The 15,668-nt window shown below is 41.9% G+C and overlaps 1 protein-coding gene across 1 annotated transcript in view; it reads right to left on the minus strand.

Moving 5' to 3' along the window:
- Positions 1-439: 439 nt before the first annotated feature.
- LOC101555097 (nucleophosmin-like) overlaps positions 440-15,668 on the minus strand; it is a 174,254-nt gene continuing 159,025 nt past the window's right edge. The window contains exons 3-4 of the mRNA XM_055124832.1: positions 997-1,512; positions 440-540 (exon numbers count right to left, since the gene is read on the minus strand). Of these exons, the coding sequence (XP_054980807.1) occupies positions 440-540; positions 997-1,512 (617 nt within the window). The remainder of the gene's footprint in view (positions 541-996; positions 1,513-15,668) is intronic.

The raw sequence follows: 15,668 nt of genomic DNA on the forward strand, positions 1-15,668 counted from the left end.
CACTTGTAAAATTAGAAGACATGCTCCCAAAATACTTCACATTTTATAAACATGCTCTTAGAAAAGAGGTAGTGCAAAAATTTCATTTTAGATTATTGAAACTATTGCATCAAAGTAACTCGATATCCAGCCAGAGTATAGGAAACATTGGATGCCAAGACAACTTCCAAGGTGGTGTGAGTTTCAAAAAAAAAAAAGCCCGCGGGACTGGGGCACTCAGTGGTCGGTGGACGAGAACCGTCCCCCAGGCTGGTTGGTACCCAGTTGGTACCCAGTTTCCTTCTCTCCCCTCCCCTCCCCTCCCAGTTCCACCTCTTCCCTCGCAGCATCCTCATTTCTCCTCCTTCCCCCCCAGCTACTTTCTTCTCTCCCCTTACCCCTTCCCCCCACCCCGCCCGCTTTTCCCCTCCTAGTACTTAGTACTCTACTCGTAGTAGTCTTAGTAGCCGCCTTCTCCGCCTTCATCTGCGTCGTAGCTGTCGTCGTCTCTGCCTTCGTCGTCCTCACCTTCGTCGCTGGCGTTGTCGCCGTCGTCCTCGTCTTCGCGGCCGTGGCTGTCGCTGCCGCTGCTATCGCCGCTGCTGCCGCTGCTGTCGCTGTCGTCGCTGTCGTCGCTGTAGTAGTAGCCGTCGCTGTCGTCGACGCCGTCCATGCCGTCGCTGTCGTCGCTGTCGAAGCTGTCGAAGCTGCAGCAGTAGGCGGCGCTGTCGTCGCTGTCGTCATTGCCGTAGTTGCCGAAGATGTCGTAGCTGTCGTAGCTGTCGTTGCTGACGCCGCTGTCATCCCTGCTGCCACTGCCGTCGCTGCCACCGCTTCCGCCACTGTCGTCGCTGCCGTCGCTGCCGCCCCCGCCGTTGCTGCCGTCGCCTTCATCGTCTTTGCCTTCGTCGCCGTCACTGCCGTCGCCACTGCCGCCGTCTTTGTCTTGGCCTTCTTGGCTGTCGCCTCCGTCCTCCCCACCTTCGTCGCTGTCGCTGCCCTTGCTGCCACCGCCACCGTCGTCAGTGTCCTCATCTGCCGCCAGTTTTACCTTTTTCTGTGGAACCTTGCTGCCGCTCGTCGGAGCAGAACGTTTTCCAGATGTGCCCAAGAGCCTCACGTCGTCGTCCTTGTCGTCTTCGGACTCCGCGTCTTCCTCCACGGGGACCAAGTGCTGCCCAGAGACATGCACAGGCCCGGAGCCGCACTTCAAGCGCAGGACGAGCGGGGGTCTGATCTCGAAGGCTCCCAGGGAAACCGTTGGCTGCATGGACCTTTTCAAAGTTGCCAGTGTCGCTTTAATCCGTTGGCCTTCATAATTCGTGGCTTCTGCTTCAACGACGTGCAACTCGTCCTTCGCGCCAGCCCCCAGGCTCACCGTCCTCAAAGACGGCTGGTGCTTATTTTCATCATTATCCGCTTTAAAATTATAATCCTTGCCTGCCTTTAGCTCATAGCCATACAGGTAGTTCTGGGGCCTCCAGGGGTTCATGTCCACGTCCAGCAAATTTTCCACGGGGTGGTGGCCGCGCACTTAGGTGGCAGAGAAGGCCAGCGTAGACATGCAGCAGCGGAGGAGCAGGGCAGAGGGTAGAACTCACCAAGTAATCCTCCTTTCTCCCCAGGCAGTTCTTTCTCTTTCCCTTGTCCCTGGCCTCCACTGTCTCTCTCTTTACATCATAACAGTTTCTCTTTCCCCATCCTAGTGGTAGTCATTGTAGTCCAAGTTCCCGTAGTCCCCATTGTCTTCATAGCCTTCACAGTCCCTTCCCCCACCCCCCTTATATGGAAATCATGAAGGGTGGGAGTCCACACAGGTGAGGTTAAACATTGTCATAACAACAAATAGATGCAAAGCCCTCCTTCGGGGGAGGTTCTAGGAGATTAAACTCAAGGACAAAATCTTATCTGAGGGTTTAGCACTCTAGAGTACTAGCAGATCCTCTTAAGGGCGGGATCCCATCCAGGGTGTATTGCTTTCTTCTTAGCTACTCATTCATTTAAACAACCATAGCAGGGGCTGCAGCGATAGCACAGCGGCTAGGCGTTTGCTTTTCATGTGGCTAACCCGGGTTCGATTCCCAGCATCCCATATGGTCCCCTGAGCACCACCAGGGGTAATTCCTGAGTGCATGAGCCAGGAGTAACCCTTGTGCATCGCCAGGTGTGACCCAAAAAGTAAACAATCATAGTAAATTTACTTCTTACGATAGTCTAGTCATTTTGTATAAACACAATAAGAGATATATTAAGCTTAGAGGCTGGCTCTTCCTGGGGACAATTCACTATATATCCCACCAGACTATAGTACTCAGGCCAAGTTAGTCTTTCTTAACCCCAGCAGGGTTCTTATTTAGTTAGTTCTCTTTGGCTCGTGACAGAGACAGTTTGTTTCATGACCATGCTCTTAACTTATACTTCTTATGGCACGGAGTGTTGGAATATTTTCCCCTTTCTCACAAGAAGCCTGGCTGGTCTTTGACATGCAGATTTTAGGTGCTAGCCTGGCCTGACTTGATATTGTAGATTCCAGGCTCTGGCCTAGCCTAGTCTTTGGGATGTAAATCCGAGTGCTTTCAGACCAAGGAAGGCTTGGTTTGGGTTTTGTATCTTCTTGGGGGGGGGGGGGCTAGATTAATGGGCTGCAGATTCAAGAGAATAATGTTGTCTCAATGTTCTTCCTGTAACATCTTTTGGTGCCTTTGGTGACGTCAATGTATTGCGCCCTTTGGAAGTGCCATGAGGAGAAAAAGGGGGTTCGGAGAGAGAGAAAGAGAGAGAGAGAGAGAGAGAGAGAGAGAGAGAGAGAGAGAGAGAGAGAGACAAGAAAAGAGGAGAGACTAGAGAAGGAGGCAGCGGTAGATCCAGAGAGAGGCCGGAGCTGGGAGTGCGGGAGATGGAAGATTAAAGATTGAATAAACAGTAACTAATCAGCAACCAGCATGGTCCTCGTCCTTCGCCTTTCCTTGACCACCGGCCATCCCGATCCAGTTCACACACTGCGGTTCCAGGGCACCAAACGTGGGCGGTGAGACAGCCGCCAGAGAGCCCGCGAGTGCACTCGCCCCTCCGCGAGCTTTAGTTTTTCACACCGAGTGTGTCCCTTTCCAGTGTCAGGGTACTTTATAGCTTGCCCTGGGCCTATCCTTGTCCCTTGCCGGTACCCTCCTTTTAGTGGTGTTAGGAAGTAAGGGCAACTGAGGCTTAAGTCAAATAAATATGAGGGGTGCCCAGGAATAAATATTATTTGGAGTCAATTAACTCCCATGTTACAAAAGCATAGTATGAACTGTCTCCTTGTGTTCTATACAAAAAGGTCATTGCTGAATAAACCATGCAAATGACATAAAGGAAAGAGAAAAGCAATATAGGGTTATTATTGCCTGGTGGAATTGGGTGTGCCTCAGGGGCACTGCGGTGGGAGTAACTCAATAAACCTAAGGTCCCTGCGGGAGGACCAAGGACAACTCAATGTTATCCAATAAGGTGGCAGTGGGTTATTTGAGTTCTGAGGGAGAGCTGAAGGATAGCATATATGTGTGTGTGGAATCATCATGAAATGTGGGTTTGTAGGTGAAAACAACACTAGGAAGTGTAAAAGCAACAGTAGCCAGATCTCATAGTGGTCAGATACAGGTTTTTTTTTTTTCCCCTCCCATTTCAACCTAACTGTAGCACTATAGCACTGTTATCCAATTGTTCATCGATTTGCTCAAGCAGGCATCAGTAACGTCTCCATTGTGAGACTTGTTACTGTTTTTGGCATATTGAATATGCCACAGGTAGCTTGCCAGGCCCTGGCGTACGGGCGGAATACTCTCAGTAGCTTGCTGGGCCCGAGAGGGACGGAGGAATCGAACCTGGGTCAGTCGCGTGCAGGGCAAATGCCCTACCCGCTGTGCTATTGCTTCAGCCCATTTCAACCTAACATATCTCATAATTCAAAGGCTGAAAATTTGTAAGATCTTGCCTGGTAATTGAACAATAGTTAGGCTTTCACTAAATGAGGAATTTGTATTGCTTAAAACATAAAAGACCCAAGATTCAAATTGTTTTCAGATAACTTGACTGTGTACCAAAGCAAAGCTCAATAATATTTAAAGCTATGTAAAAATATCCACTACTATGTAAAGTAAAATTTGTAATGGCTATTTTTGATTCAAAATTTATTGGACACAGAAAGAAAAAAATATTTACTCATATTGAAGGAGAAAATCAATCAAATCTGACCCAGATGTGAGAATTAGAAGGCGGATATTACTATTGCTATATTTCATATTTTTCAATAAGCTATAAAGATTAAATATGTAAAAGGGACACAGATAAAAAATACCTAATTAAACCTTGATATATGAAAATAAAATATCTAATATAAAAAATACATATGGACCGAATTAATACAGATTAGGGATTGCCAAAGAGAATATTAGTGAATTGGAAAACAAGTGATTTAAATAAAATAAAGAGAATAAAGAAAATATAGCACTATTAAACTCTTCAGAAAAATTTCAACCACTTATAGTAAGGCAAGGCAAAGAAATAGTAACTGGAAAAGGAAAAATAAAGTTGTCTTTGCATAGTCTATGTAATTGTTGGTAAAATTTATAGAAAAAATGTTAACACTGGTAAATTTTTTTTGCAACGTAGAAAGGTGAATATGAAAAAACTAACTATATTTTCTATATAGTAGCAAAGACTATTAAGAAATTGAAATTTTGTAAAGATCACTTTAAATAGCACCAACTTATGAACTGCTTAAGGATAACACTGAAAAAGATGTGAGACTAAAAAACTGAAAGCTTCAAAGTACTGGTGAGAAAAATAATTTTAAAAAGATGAAAAATTAAAGAGATTGTTTCTATTGATTAGAGGGTACTGTTGTTAAGATGATAATGCTCATATGCATTTATAATTAAGAAGTTATTTAATATCACACCAGGCTTAACTGCAAAAATTGAGATGATTTTAAATTTTATACAGTAATACAAAGTACTTAAAATATTTTTTACAAAATCACCCAAAACAGAAAAATTTGGAAGACTAACAACTCATAATTGTAAATATTGCAAAGCATCAATGCTGATTTTATTACAAAAAAATTTCACATGCCAAAGATTAGAAAATGCAGAGCCTAATTATAAAACAGAACAAAAATTAAAAGTCACTTCAACAATGTGGATATATAAATGTCAAGTAATCACTAAAATGATGTCCAGCACCATTAATAGTTAAATCAAGCTCTGTGCTAAAGGATAATTTCTGATAGGTCTCAGGGAACCATATGGGGTCTCAGTGCTAGAAGCCAGGAGAGCAGGTAGACAGGGAAAGACCCTCGGCAATGAAACTTAGGTCAACAAATCTTTTGGGAAGGAAAATTTTAAGACTAATCCACTCTGTGGATATGGAAAACAAAGACCTGATAAGACCTACAGCAGACCCTGAGGAGATTGCACCCCTCCTCATGAAGTTCCTCTTCTCCAAAATTCTCGGACCTCTCCTTTAATCCGATTGACTTTAGCAATTCAGCCCTGAGAAGACTCCAGGACTTTCAGGTCAAGACAACCAGGGAAGAGCCTATAAAAGCCACCGTGAACAAAGGAAGCACATGCATATGCTGCCCAAGCCCCTGTGCTGCTTGCACCCACGTGGCCGAGCACATGTGGTGCCCAAGCACGTGTCGCCCACATCTCCCTCTTGAGATATGTACTTTCACGCGTTTGTGTCTAATGTTGGGATGTGTGTTGGGGCTCTCACTGCCCTTAGAGAAGCCCGAGTTCTCTCTTGAGCACAGTACTCTCTGCTTCCTCTCCCACTTTCTCTTCCTCCTTCCCTTCAAAACCTCCAAATACAATCTGTTTTACTTCACTGCTTGTCTACTCCTGAAATTCTTTTCTGCAAGGCAAGGCAAAAGCCCAGTAACCCTGGGTCCCGGGTGGCAGAGGCGATCGGGAGAAAGTGACTGTCTTTCTCTCCTCCAGACTCATGTGAGGCACCCATGGGGTCCACTGGTGTGACCTTGGCTATGTGCAAAGCCAAGCTCCCTACCCACTGAACTTGCCTGCCAAAAATGTGTGTGTGTTTCACATGAATCAAGACCTAGATTTTCATATTAGTTCTATGAGTCATCAGTCAAACATGTCACTGCTTCTATCTAATGACTTTTATCCTCTTAGGTAAGTATTTCCTGACCCCTACTGTTTACCTTAGTGGCTAAGTCAATGAAGTTCAATATGTAAGAACTGTACAGGAATTTAGAGATCATTCATTTTACTGAGGAAATCCTTCAACAACAACAATAACAAAAACACTGAGATGTTTTGTTGTTGTTGTTTGTCAGGGTGGCATAGATGACTCCTAGATTATCCATTAAAGATTCCCCTGACAATCCCCGTGATAATTGTAGTAACTCTTGGAGAATTTGAAAAAAGAAACTTTCATAGAATATTACATTTTATAAATTCAAATAAATGACTTTGTATGTTTACATTGGGACCACCTCCAGTGATACTCAGGACTTACTTCTGGCTCTATACTCAGGACTCATTCCTGGTGGCCTCTGGGGACCATGTATGGGATCAAATTATGGTCAGCAAAGCAGATACCCTACCCTCTGTTCTATTTCTTTCACCCTGGTAAATGACTTTTAAATGCTCATGTGCTAGTGAACAATTTTCTAACAGACTGTTTCCGCAACCAGGCTTTCAGTAGAAACTTTCAATTAGGATACAAGCTTCCCACATAAACTTTCAAGACTCAGCTCTCTTAGCTGGGTGTCTGAGTGACTCCTGACACTAAAATAGCATATGCCATATGCCTGCCCCTGTAAAATAAACTAATAATAGTAATGACTTTATACATATGTGCATATATATATATATATATATACACACACACAGAGCCTACAAAGCACCTGATTTCAAAATAAAACATAACAACAACAAAAAAAAACCTTCGCTCAAATTGCATTTAATAAAAGAATGCTCTTACCACTCTTTTTTACAAAGGGAATGTTGGGATGTTTACATTTCTAATAACCACATTCTTAGTGAGGAGAAAAAAAACTGAAATATATTTGGTTCAGTATTTTTATAAAGGATAGTAAGTTTAACTGTCTTTTGGTACAATTGAAACCAAGAATGTAAGATATTTACGGGAGAAACAAGACTTGATAGGAAAGGGTGAAAATCCTGAGAAAAGAGATCAAGGTAGTAGATACTAAGTTCAGGGTCTGTATGTTTGGGTACTGCATAAGGATCTTGTAGTTCCCCTTTGGCCTGAGAAGTTCCAGGACCAAGGCACCAGAGAAAGGGTTCATGTGAGGAGTGCTATCACAGTGCTCAGACACTTGGTCTCAGATAGATCAAGACAGATCTATCACTTTTTATCCAGGCATCCTAGCCTTCAGGGAGCTGGGAGTTTACTGATCTGTGCTTCACAATTTAAATCCACAGGGTGGAGAATGGCAGCTCTGCTGCCAACCTCCTGCTCACCTTAGGGAAGCCTGGGAGGGCAGTCCTCAGACTGCAGGGTCCTCCGGGAAGGTTGGCATGGCCAGGACCTGGGAGATGGGTGCTTGTTACGGGAAAGGAGTTTGCCAGGAAGTGATCTGTTTCAAAGGTCGACTTAGGAGAAAGGGCAAGGAAATGGGTCTGCTCTATTTTGGTCTTCATCCTATTCTGTGTCTCCACCCCAAGGATAATGTTGGATATAAGCACTACTAATTGGCTGATCTAAACAACAGTAACATTAACTGGGGATCCTTATAGAGCTAGTCATTCCCACTTATGCAAAGGGAGCCAATGCCATTTGAGTCCTTCCCACACTATCTCCTCAAGATGCTGAGGCTAAAGAATAGAATCCCCCTCCTCCAAAACCGAAAGAGAAAAGCCACTTATGTCCATTCCTCCCAAATTCCCAGGCCTCCGGGTCAACTCCCATGGGAGATGGCACTATAGGGCCTGGTCCTTGGCTTTAATCTTGCCCTTGAGTCTGCCTCAGTCTTTTGTTGAAAGTCCCTGAGAACCACTGACCCTTTCAGCCCCATTCACAAACTTCAGTTCCTGCGTTGGAGACACATGCAAATGATCAGCCAGGGTTTGAACCCAGGGTGTGAGGCTTTGGGTTCTATTACTAGCACTGCAAAAACGAAAAAGCAAAACAACCTGACACTTCAACACTAATGGCTGCTTCAGGATGATCAAGAAGGGGAAGCTGAAGCCCCTTGTGGAAGGTCCTGATTCTGTGGGCGACATAAAATTAATTTCTCACTTGGAAAAAAAAATCTAGTAGTAGCACAGCAATTTCTTGATCTAAACCACTTGGTTTTCCATTGAAGCAACCGTCCCTGTGGGATGTACACTCACACATGTGTATGCTATCGGGGACTTTACTGGGGCTTGAATACTGGAGAAGATCTTGCATTTTCCTTGACAAGAATGAAGCACCTCAAGAAAACTTAAGTTGACAATAGAGGATAGTGCTCACTCCTATTGGGCAGTGCTCCAGTGGGAGAAGTGAGCTAACTCTGTGTGAAAACTATTCTGAGGCCATTTGCCAAATCAAGCAAACCTCATCATGCCAATGATCTCACTCTATAGTTAGGCTTAACGCAAGTAGAACCTTTGGGTAGAAGGGTAGCTATAATTTGGTGGATAGTTATCACTTTAAGAGTTATATATAGATATATAACGTGTGTGTATATCAATGGTTCAAGACTGACAGAGTTACATTATTCAGGCAGTACAGGCTTCATGGCAATTGTGTGGGGACCTATTCTAACAAGCATTCTAAACTCAGTTTAGTCTTCTTCTATGACCATAATCAAATTCTCAATAGTTTTCAAGCAAATGAAAGCTTTTCACTTTCTACTAGACCTCACAAATCCTGAAGCTCACAATTCTTAAAGATAGTGAATTAGGAAATTCTAGTCTGACAGTCAAGCCCAATCATGATAGGGCTGGAGCTTTGAGCAGTAATCTCATCCCAGTGCAACACAAAGTAGAAGAGATTTACTAATTTTTATAGCTTGGCTTGCACAATAAGGTCAAATAATAGAATAATTTAGTGTCTTGAGGATATGAATGGATTCACTCAGGACTCATTACACGAAAGACTAGATGCTACAAAATGAATTCTTGGCTTTCTCTGCTGGGAAGATGACTTGTGATAACTTTCTCTTCTGGTTAGACTGCTGTCAAAATTGCATGGGGCTTTGAGTAGAGATAATAAGAGTATAAGTCTTTGAAAATGAGCAGTATGTCTTAATGTTCTATGATGATCACTGGTATAAACCTTTACAAGATTTTAGCTATATCTTATTTGCCTATAAATCCATAGGTTAAATATATAAAATCTATCCCAAAAGAAAGTCAGCCATAATGGAAATAAAATGAACTATCTTCATTTATTTAATAAAATAAAATAATTTTATTTTATTTAATAAAATAAAATAAAATAAGCTATCTTCAGTAACTATAGTTCTGTAGTTTGTGTGTAAGCAGCAACTTGCTCGATAGACAAGACAAATCTTATTTATTCCAGTTATATAAATAAGGAAATTGGGCTTTGATTAATTATGGATCCAGCAAAAGCACCTTCAATGATATTAGCTGGCACCAGAATACAGTTTTCTAGATTCTGATCCAATTTTGTCATGCTACTCTTAAATTAATGAGTTTTTACTGAACTGAAACTCATCCACACAAGACTCATTTATTTGGTGTTGTGGCTGTGACCACCACTAACACTGGCTCTCTGAGAAGAAACTCAATGAAAGCTAGAGTCATGTATCAAAACCAAGAAAGGTTTTGGGGTCTTTATTTCTAATGATTCCAGTATCTAGGATATAATGAGCAGGGAAATGAGCTATATGATGTTGTCTCCACTTCATTGTCTTTCATTATTGAGCAATTGAAACTCATAAACTTCTCTAGGTCAGAACATTTCCAGGATATAGGAATAGCTGTGAACATCTTTAAAAGTGTAGGTTTCATCATTTTGTCATATTAATCAATTAAAACAATAGTTTCACTGCAATTTCTTTTTTCCTTATTGTACATTACCAATCTTTTAAAAATATAGCCTTTCTTCTAAATGGCTTAAGATCCTGTCTAGTGAATTGAAAGACTGAATAATTATTCAGTTAGTTGAATAAGGATAGACTATTGATCTACTTAATATTGCCTGAAATGTATATTATATTAAAACTGATTGAGAGTCTGAAAGCAATTTGGCTATGTGAGAATCGTGGTAAAATTTATACCTCTAGAATTTATATCTCTACCAAAGACAGAGTGTAATTTTTGCCCGAGGAGATTTGTTCTTATGAAGAATGGAAATAGAATTAATTGAAGTTGGCCTTCCTTCCTTCTAGATTAGACCTTGCTACCTTGGCTTCATATTAGAATTGCTAGGAAAGATCTTAACAAATGAGAATGTTCAAACCACATACAGACCAATGAAATGAGAATCTTTTTTTTTTTTTTAATGAGAATCTTTTAAGGCTGGGGCCAGGAATAAGCATCTGTTAAGGTCTAAAGCTGATTCTAAAAGACATAGCCAATCACTGTTTAAGTTTCATTGAAGGCAAAATTTTAAAAATTTTTCTTGTTTCTCTTAATGGAGTGTTCCAATATAAATATACTGAGTGAGAGACATTTAGTACTGTAAATGCGTTTAGTAAAGTACATAAGCATGTACACTTCGTTGTCATTGCTATTTATAAAAAATCAGTGAGTTTTCATCTGGGTAGTCTGTGAATAATTGCTTAGACCTATTCAGTAGGATGATAAGTTAAGCCAGGCAAAACAATGACACCAAAATTTAGCTTTATTTTTATTTCCTCTTTACTATTTGACTTGGTCTCTTTTCAACCTGCTTTTTAATTTTCTCCACCAGGATTCAAGTTCCATGTCCTTTATATAGGCCCTGCTCATCACTTTTGCCCTAACAAGACTTGCTGCCAGCTCTGCTCTTTATAGCATGGATGGGCTTTTGTGCTCTGGCATTTGTTGCGATTCCAGTCACCGTTACCTATTGTCACCAAAGATACAGATCCTTCTCAGTTACATAACAATGAAAAAGTCATAAAATGAAACATATTTCAAGTCTAAAACTGTCAACTCATAACACTGACTACCAACTCTGAGTACCTTTGTGACATCATGACCAAGTGGGAACTGTTGCTCACTGCAGTTCCAGTATCAATGAGTATCCAAAATTCAAAACTCAAGTAGGGTTTGTGCAGAACTTGTATCCATTTCGCACCACTTAATGTAAAAAACAATAATTTAATCCATTGTAAATCATGGAATACCTGTAGTTTTTATTACTTCCCTGTTAACCAGCAGAGAAACCTTAACCACATAATCAGCTTTTATTTGATTCCCTTGGGAAATTGTTCGAATTCAATCCAATCCAAAATCCAAGCACTCCTTATTTATGTATTTATGCATTTATTTATTTATTTATTTGTCTTTTGGGGTCACACCCGATTATGATGGTCACACCAGGATTCCTCCTAGCTCTGCACTCAGAAATTACTCCTGGAAGTGCTCAGGGAACCATATTGGACACCAGAAATTGAACCCAAGTGAGCTGTGTGCAAGGCAAATGCCCTATTCTGACCACCTAGTGTCACTCTTTAGAGAAGTGAAAAGTTAACAGAAGAATAAAATTAGTTTAATAGATGACTCTTAGCAAAGTGACTTTGAAATTTCTTTCGAGTTCTTACTTGAATAGAAAAAAAAGCCCACAGTACCATCAATGATCGCTTAGGATAAATTTAGGTCTGGAGGATTTCTGTTCCATAGTTTTGAAAGGTTAAGCAAGTTTTCTTTGCCAAAATAAAAAAATCCAGCAAACATATGCCTAATCCACAGAGCTAAAATTTCTTGGTTCTTGAGGGCCAGAAGAATAATACAGTGGGTCAGGCTTTTGCCTTGCATGTGGTGGGCCAGGTTCAATCACCGGCAACCTATATGGTCCCCTGAGCCCCACCAGGATTGATTCTTGAGCACAGAACCAGGAGTAAATCTTGAGCACCTGTGTATATTTCCAAACAAAAATAAATAAATAAAAAATCAATTCGTAGCTATAAAACAGAGCAGAATTTAAATATCACAAGCCAGTGTAAAAAAGACAAAGTATAAACTAACAACTGTCCCTTTTATTGGATCTCTAAAATAACAGTATCCTATAATTCTAAGATAAGTTTTACAGAGAGCATAGGGGGAGGATCACTTGTATCACTTGTCTTCGATTTGCTCGAGTGGGCGCCAGTAACGTCTCCATTTGTCCCTGTCTAGTGCTAGTGCAACCCAATGATATCTGCTTGCTCCAGGAACAAGAAGAGCCTCAAATCGTTCACTCAGGGACTTGACGAAGAAATCTGACCATCTAGTTTGTGGGCGGCCAGGAGGTCTGACATCCCGTGGAATCCAGTTGGTAACAGCTCTAGTCCAGCAGTCGTCTCTGAATAGCATTACATGACCGGCCCATCTGATTTTTGATGCCTTGGCAAACGAGACAGCGTCCCTGATTCTTGACCATCGACGGAGGTCAGAACTCCGGATTCTTTCTCTCATTTGAGTGAGATGTGATACTCCTAGCATAGCTCTTTCGATTCCTCTTTGGGATACCCTAATAGTGTTCTCATCCTGTTTGCATAGGGCCCAGGTCTCTGAGGCATGTTAGTGTAGGAAGAATGGTGGAATCGAAAAGATGTACCCAGAGTTGAAGGTTCTTTGTTCTCTTAACCACTTCTTCGACGCTCTTGAAGGCATTCCACGCTGCTCTCTTCCTCCTGTGCAGTTCTGGCACCAAGGATGTTCCTCATGTTGATTTCTCGATCCAGGTACACGTAGCTGCTGCATTCAGAGATGTTTGTTCCACTGAGAGCAAATGGAGCTTCAGGGACTAGTTTGCTTTTCATGAGCATTGTCTTGTTGAGATTCAGCTGCAATCCGACCTTTCCACACTCGTGGTCAAAGTCGGCCAGCATTTGTGCTGCTTGGCTAATATTTGGTGTTATGAGAACGATGTCAGCAGCGAAGTGGAGGTGGTGTAATTGCTGACCGTCTATCTTCACTCTGATTCCTTTCCATTCCAGTCATTGCATGATGTTCTCGAGGGTGGCACTGAAAAGTTTCGGTGAAATGGTATCACCTGCCGCACCCCTCTCTTTACATCAATGATCACTTCCTTGTAGAATGGTGAGATCCTGGTAGTGAATCCACAATACAGCTCGAGGAGGATTTTGATATACTGAGTTTGAATGCCCTGTTTGACCAAGGCTTCGATGACCGCCCCAGTCTCAACAGAATCGAAGGCCTTCATTAAGTTGATGAATGTCAGATAGAGCGGCATCTTGAACTCTCTCAAAACTTCAATGAGTTTGGAGTCCCCAATATGGCAGCATTAAGCAAGATGAGCAAGGAGAGGCTGAAAAGATCTCGGGGACGAACTAGACTGCCAAAATGAAGAAAGACTAAAATGATTGTCTGTACTTTCAACGCACATACGCTGGCATCAGAAGCATCCATCGAGGACTTGATGGTGCAAGCGCAGAAGATCAAGTACGACATCATTGGTCTGACCGAAACAAGAAGACATCAATCACATCACGCCATTTTTGACACTGGAGAAGAATTATTCCTCGGAACATGCAACAACAGAGGCGTCGGTGGCATAGGTGTCCTTGTCAACACAAACTTGGCCATGAGCATTGATTCATTCGAATGCCTAACAACCTGAATCGGACAATTACGCTTGAATAGATGTGGCTCACTGCCTGCAGTTTCTATTTTCGTAGTCTATGCACCAACTTCCAACTACGATAAAGAAGAATTTGAGAGGTTCTACATGGAACTGGAGAAGTTCTATAAAGACCACACCTTCTACAAGATCATTGTCGGTGATTTTAATGCCAAGATAGGTCTGAGAAGGTCACCCGAAGAACTCCACATTGGGACCCATGTGGAATGGAATGATCAGGGTGAGAGACTGTCTGAATTCATCATATCGACCAAGACCATCCATGGTAACTCATAGTTCCAGAGGCCGAATCTAAATGCTGGACATGGGAGTCTCCTGGTGGACAGTTCCACAATGAAATTGACCACGTCATATTCAATCGAAAGTTTTGCTTGACCGATGTTGCTGTTGTCCCAAAATTCCAAATGGGATCGGACCACCGTCTCCTTTGTGCAAAATTCTACTTCACAGAGCAGGGAGAAAAGTCTGCAAAATTTAAGTCTAAGAAGACAACTCCCAGAATGACCACCAACTGGGAGCTCTTTGGCACTATTGCAGCAACGTGGGAAGATGCCGTCCTTGACAACATCGACAAAGAATACGATCGACTGGTTCAGCACCTCCCTGACTGTGCGAAGAATGCCGAGAGTGAGAAAGCCACAAACAGACGCCTGTCTTCGGAAACTCTCTAGTTCATTCATCAACGTGGTTTGGTGTGAGCCTTAGGCAACCACAAGCTAACTTCCAAGCTCACAAAACTGTGCAGAGATTCGATAAAGGAAGACCATAGGGGGAGGATGTTTGGTAAAATCACGAAATGGTCCTTCTGAACACCATCAGAAGTGAACCCTGAACACCAAATCAGGAATACCATAAGGTGTGACCCCCCAAACCAAAAATCAAAATATAACAAACCAAGATAGGTTTCTGAGGTATTTGTGAGATTGGTGTCAAGCTTAATATGGTTTAATAGTATTTATATTAAATGAATAAGCCAATCAAAACTAAACTATATTTAGTTTATTTCTTCAAGTTGCAGAAAATAATCTTTAAAGTATAATTAGTAGAAATACTGAGCCAAATCCATTATAGTCAGTCTTTATTACATAGTACTCCAAGATATGCCTGCTGAGTCTTTGGTATCAGGACATTTTTCTGATAGAAGATAGGAATATATAAGATGCAAGATAGAAGATAAAAAAATGACAGGTCCTCAGTGAAATCAAATATGATCCAAAATGTCCAAAATGTAGATTCCAGCTCTCACGAGAGTAAACGTACAAAGTAATAAAGGACTCAGTCCAGTATAGTTAACTATGAATTAAATCAAGTGATTAAATCTCCTAACGGCCTCAGTGATTCAATGTTACTTCAACCAGCCTAGAATGCTACATGCAGCCTCAGTGCCTGGACAATACTTGTTGAGAAATTGACAATACAGCTATTCATCATTAAGTCTTGGCTTATCACTTTCTCTTCTCATTTATACAGATATTGGCTTCTATTGTGTGAATGTGAGCAGATTTCCTTGGATAGACATCGAAATAAAAGTATTTCACAGGCTGGAGCTATAGTACAGCAGGAAGGGTGTTTTTCTTACACACAGCTGATCCAGGTTCGATTCCCAGCATCTCATATGGTCCCCCAAGCACCACCAGGAGTCATTCCTGACTGCAGAGCCAGGAGTAACCCCGTGCATCACCGGGTATGACCCAAAAAGCAAAAAAAAAAAAAAAAAAAGTGTATTCACATTTCATTAGGGTAGGACATTTGCTTGCTCTCGGCCAACCTGGGTTCAATTCCTCCATATCTCTTGGAGAGCCCGGTAAGCTACTGAGAGTATCCTGCCCTAATGGCAGAGCTGGCAAGCTACCCGTGGTATATTCAATATGCCAAAAACAGTAACAAGTCTTCCAGTGGAGATGTTACTGGTGCCC

This window comes from Sorex araneus, chromosome 2 (genome assembly GCF_027595985.1).
Source record: "Sorex araneus isolate mSorAra2 chromosome 2, mSorAra2.pri, whole genome shotgun sequence".
Lineage (NCBI taxonomy): Eukaryota > Metazoa > Chordata > Mammalia > Eulipotyphla > Soricidae > Sorex > Sorex araneus.